Consider the following 5,615-nt stretch of genomic DNA (forward strand, 5'->3'; position numbering starts at 1 on the left):
TCCTACACGCAGTAAATCTCTGAGCGCAGGCTAAAACGTCAGATTCAGACTTGCTACGTAGGTAAACCGAAGCATGTACAGTTTAGAATCTGGTAGACAAAAGTTAAAAAGATTCGAACTGTGCTGTACACATGAGGATGGACACTTTTAAAAAATAACCTTCATTTGGGTTATTTAGGCCGCCCCACCGTAACGAACTCATCCTTGTTTTAAAAGTGTAGTGCCGTGATTTCAATGGTGTTTCACATACAAGGGGAAAAGGGGCTGAAAATGGCTTGTTTAGGAATTCTTGCAAGGAATTCCAGCAACAGCAACAGCGTGATTTTCAGCAACTAGGAAAGTGTGTATAAAGGGAAATTAAGGGAAGAAAAGTACAGCAACGTTTTCAGAGGTCCAGCTGAATCTTGGGCTTTTTAAAACAAAAATATCTACTACCCCCTGTTCCAAAACCGGATGAGGACACATCAAAGAAAACAGATTGATGACAACTTACATTGACAGTGAATTTTTTTTTGGGGGGGGGGGTTATGCACACAGTTCACTGCCCTGAGTGGTTGTGAGTAGCCAGTCTCAATAGTTACCCCTGTGATGCTTTGGGAGGTTAAATTTGTAACCGTTGTCTGTAGACACCAAATTACCTGAGCCTACAAAGGAAAATGTAAAAATCCTGAAGGTGCACCAGAAAAATAAATGATGGAAAGTCCCTTTTAAAAAGCCTTCAATCCTTGCCTAAGTACAAGTGGGGCTCTTAAAGAGCCGGAAACATATTGTCTCACTACTAACAACGACAATCTTAATACGTATAGTGCAAAAGGATTCTGGACTTAGATATGGCACATATGTTTCCCCCGCATCCCCTTAAAAATTCCCGTGCAAACTTTGCTAGACCCTTGGCTTGGCCAGTGTAGAAGAATCCACAGTGAGATGTCTACAATCTGGAGCTGCCAATTGACCAAGCCTTGAGACACAACCTAAGTTCTTTAGACTCTTGATAGCAAAACCAGAAGGACATTTTACTGATCTCCCCAAGTTCTTGCAAAACCTACTGAAGTTGGCTTCCTTGAGACCCCACAAGATCTTAGTCAAGACCAGACAATCCCAGCAAAAGGTAGCTGGAAAAACCGGAAGCTCATCCTTCAACTTTCCCCAAAGCTATGGAATTGTCAAATGCCTTCTCAAAGGAAACTCAGGAGATGCTTTAGAGAGGAAGATGAGGTCTCATCCTTGGGTCAAAAACAATGGAGTTTTTCTGGAAGTAGGGGAAGGAAGGAGAATGAAAAAGAAGAGAAAGAATGGCTCCCAGTCATAGGTCCCACTTGGATGAGGATGTGATGTTTTTGATGATTAAAAAGGTAAAGTTTCTTTCAAGCTGAGGTCAACTTGTGATGCTTACAGAGATACGTCCATAGAGTTTCCTCAAAAACATTGCCATTGTCTTCTTCTGGAAGGTTTTCCAACTTCCCCTCTAGCCTAGCCCCTTGATATTCTCCCATCCAAGGACTAACCAGGCTTGATCCTGCTTAGCTTCTGAGCCTAGACTGGAACAGCCAAGTGCTGTCCCTTAGTTTGGACCACAGATGACCGAATAAGTTCTAATTGGCCTCTCTGTCCCTTGTTACCATTCCAGGATCTCCACTGGAGTATTCACAAAGGGCTGGGCCTTAATTCTTTAAATTCAGGGGGAGCTTAACTTCCTCATCCTATCCTGGGCAGCGTCTAAAAAAGCAACGGAGAACAACATTAAATGTCAGAAGGCACGGATCCCAGAATGCATGGCTTCTCCTGAAATTCCTAGCTTAAGGGATGAATGAATTGTAAACACAGGTGTGGTTCTTCAAAGCTACCTGCCTTTTTAGCGGACAAACAAGACAGGACCTAAATTAAGGCTATTTGCACACAAGCTCGTAACGAAAACAATCTTTAAAGTGCATAGGAAGTGCAACTCGGCAAGGCTACAGATCCATTTTTGGAACAATGATACCCTCCCTCTCCACTCCTCCTCCCTCCCACCCACCCCCCCCGGTACCCCCGCACAATTTTATCAAGCAAGCCTGCAAAAAGTTGAAACTCAGATCTCTCCTCTCCCCCAACCCCAACTCCAGTGTAAATGAAAAAAAAAAAAAGCTTGATTTCTACTAGTGCAGGCATCCATGGTCTGTGTCAATCAAACCGTGATTAGCTTCTGGCTAATCGGCCGTGGTCTAATGATGTGGTATCCTGACATTTTGCCAGCGACAGTTTGCCAGCGACAGTGGCTGGCATTTTTCACAGGCAAAGCGATGCCTTCTCAAAGACATTTCTTAGCAGCTCACGGGCCAGCAAGCATCAACTGACTTGAGCTCTCGTAATTGCAACGAGTTAATCTCTAATTGGACCTTGTCACTCCTGAAAAGTCAGTTTCTGATGAGTTGTTTTTGGAGATTATCAGTCATCCAGGTCACGGTGGTCCCAAAGGCCCCTTTTCAAGAGGCAACTGGGACTTCCTTGGGTTTTGCCTTGAAAACGTTTCATTTCTCATCCAACTGAAGAAGATGGGAAGAGAAACGTTTTCAAGGGAAAAATCAAGGAATTCCAGTTGTCTTTTGGAAAAAGCACTTTTGGGACACCTTTGGGCCATTTCTGATGGGTTCTTCAACCAGGTGCAATGGTAATTGGTCTCATTTGGAGATGTTTCAAAGGAGCTAATCTTTGATTGGCAGTCTTTGGATGATACCAGAAAGGTTATCAGATTCCACATTAGACCATGGCCTATCAACCTTACCCTGAACCCTGATTGGAAAAGTCATGCCATAAAACCATTCTCCAAGGAAGTTTTCCTCCTGCTGGAGTGATGCTTCCTTTGATGTCTTCCATCGGAGGTGCTCCATACCAACAATGGACCATGTGGAGCCCCAAGCCTAGCATAATCTAGTTCCCATCAGTAGCTTAATAAAACATTTTTTGGTGGGGAAATAGAAGATGGTTTGGCAAGATTTGGCAAGTATTTCTCAACCCTGGCAACTTTAAGGTGTACGGACATCAAGAATCCCCTAGTTAGGAGCGTTATAAAGAGAGTATCTAATCAGTGTGATTTGTTGTTTGAATGCTATTTTCCAGAGGCAAAGGGAGGAAAAATCTCTATATCAATGAAGAAAAAAACAAAAAAAAACAAAACAGGAATATAGCAATCTCATATTAACTAAGATGGAAGCCAATAAATGGTTTTGTACACCATCGAGAGTTGTCAATGATTGGGGACGCTGTGAAAAAAACTGAATGCATGAAAGAAATGCTCTTAAAGCAATAAGAAATGGCTTAAACTATTTGGAGCAATTAATGATGGATGTCACAGGAGTTGCCCCACAGAATAACAGAACTAGTCTCTTTCCATAACATCCAAGACTTGGTTCCTATTAGCCATGATTCTTATGATTAAATTAATGTTTCTCTGGTCAAACCTGATATTCCCTTTAGAGATATTTATGGCCATGACAACAATGGAGGTGATAAAATATAATGTACATATGTGTCCCCCCGCTCCTTTTTAAAAAAATATGCAGATTCAGCTTCTTGGCACAGGATCTTAGCAAACCATCTTCATTCCCAGTCTGAACAAGCAAGCATGCTTCTAATCCTCATAACTTACAGACCAAACCATAATTCATGCATCCAGACTTGGCCAAAGGGAGAAATTCTCATAGGCACATCTGCTATACCCAGTGGCAAGTCAAAGATATGGCTTGCTTGGGCTGGACGTTATGTCCTCTCATTCAAGTAGGTTTCTTTTTCAAGTCTTGATCAGTTCAGTTGTCGTCCTCCAAATAAAATCATAAGAGGAGGAGGACGACGAGGAAGAAAGAGGAGGAAGAAGGGAGAGTACGTTAGAAAGGAAGAACGTTTGATACTATTGCTAAGTGCTAATTTCTTGGTGTACATTAGGAGGGAGAGAAAGGAGAAGGATGGAAGGGATACGAGAAGGATGTAAGGGAGACAAGAAGGAGAAGGGTGGAAGGGAGACAAGAAGGAGAAGGAGAAGGATGGAAGGGAGATGAGAAGGAGAAGAATTGAAGACAAGAAGGAGAAAGAGAAGGATGGAAGGGAGATGAGAAGAATGGAAGGGAGATGAGAAGAAGTATTGAAGACAAGAAAGAGAAGGAGAAGGATGGAAGGGAGACAAGAAGGAGAAGGATGGAAGGAAGACAAGAAGAAGGAGAAGGGTGGAAGGGAGACAAGAAGGAGCAAGAGAAGGATGTAAGGGAGATGAGAAGGATGGAAGGGAGACAAGAAGGAGAAGAATTGAAGGGAGATAAGTAGGAGAAAGAGAAGGATGGAAGGGAGATGAGAAGGATGGAAGGGAGATGAGAAGGAGAAGAATTGAAGGGAGACAAGAAGGAGAAAGAGAAGGATGGAAGGGAGATGAGAAGGATGGAAGGGAGATGAGAAGGAGAAGAATTGAAGGGAGACAAGAAGGAGAAAGAGAAGGATGGAAGAGAGATGAGAAGAAGAAGAATTGAGACAAGAAAGAGAAGGAGAAGGATGGAAGGGACAGAAAGAGAAGGATGGAAAAGAAGAGCAAAGAGGAGAAAAGAGAAGAAAGAGTGCCTAACACTATTGCTAAATACTAACTTCCTGGAACATATTAGATTATTAATCTCTCCGCATCCTCTGCTTTAGTTTAGCAAAAGTCAGGTTTCTTCTAAGCAAGCAAGCAAAGCAGTGCCCAGGCCTCCAAACTCCTGCGCATGCCAAGGCCGAAACAGTTCAGATGAGCAAGTCCCTTGTTCTCACAGGAATACCTGTGACTCTTGGGCTCCGAAACCTACAGTCCCCGAGGATTAGCTGCAGGCTGTTGGTGGGCACCCAGCCTTCTTTACTTCGGTTGAGATTTTTGACCAACCTTTCAGATAAAGGGAAGGAAGGAGACGGTGAAGATGAAACAAGCCAGAAAAAAGCTCTCTGTAAAGCTGTAGAACATTCTCACGCTTCTTCTTTGCCTACTTTTATGTAGACCAGACATTGGACCTCTGGAGCACCTACCACTGACCCTCTCCATCTTCATGCATGAGCTGAATGACATCCCCGTTCTTCACCAGAAGTTCATCTGAGTCTTTCTTCTTGCAATCTGCTAAGGCCTTTATATTTTCCTGGAGACTAAAGCACGAACAATAAACATGTGATTTACGCCAGAAATATAACCCTCCAGCTTAAAATGTACCGTTCTAACTTCCAAATCGGCTCTTCGGAGTGATCCAAAACCAGTCCAAACCATGTTACAGAATGCCCCTCATCACCGTAACCCTCAGAACAACACTTTTTCCAAGTTGGAGCATTCCATGTTAGACTGTTTTGCCTAGTTCTGGTTTAGGACAAACTTCCTCAACCTGTTGCTTTGAAGTTGTGTTGGCCTACAATTCCCAATGTGTATTCCACCCAACTAACCCACTAACCAGTTGGTTGCCATCTTCTTCTTCCGTGTCGGAGCAGGTTGAGAAGTAATGGTGGCTGGACCACTCTTCAAGGCCTTCACAGATTTCTAGAGAATGGGACATACCTGCCCAAGCTGCATGAGAAGAGAAGAGAAGAGAAGAGAAGAGAAGAGAAGAGAAGAGAAGAGAAGAGAAGAGAAGAGAAGAGGA

General features: G+C 43.2%; 1 protein-coding gene across 1 annotated transcript in view; it reads right to left on the reverse strand.

The window, feature by feature from the left end:
* Positions 1 to 1,675: 1,675 nt before the first annotated feature.
* The window catches only part of MCF2 (MCF.2 cell line derived transforming sequence), a 39,111-nt gene continuing 35,171 nt past the window's right edge, over positions 1,676 to 5,615 (reverse strand). Inside the window, 5 exon segments of the mRNA XM_070956525.1 lie at positions 1,676 to 1,716; positions 4,776 to 4,876; positions 5,017 to 5,114; positions 5,116 to 5,130; positions 5,427 to 5,539. Of these exon segments, the coding sequence (XP_070812626.1) occupies positions 1,676 to 1,716; positions 4,776 to 4,876; positions 5,017 to 5,114; positions 5,116 to 5,130; positions 5,427 to 5,539 (368 nt within the window).

Source organism: Pituophis catenifer, unplaced genomic scaffold, assembly GCF_029215685.1.
Source record: "Pituophis catenifer annectens isolate HBS135680 unplaced genomic scaffold, rPitCat1.0.hap2 SCAF_50, whole genome shotgun sequence".
Lineage (NCBI taxonomy): Eukaryota > Metazoa > Chordata > Lepidosauria > Squamata > Colubridae > Pituophis > Pituophis catenifer.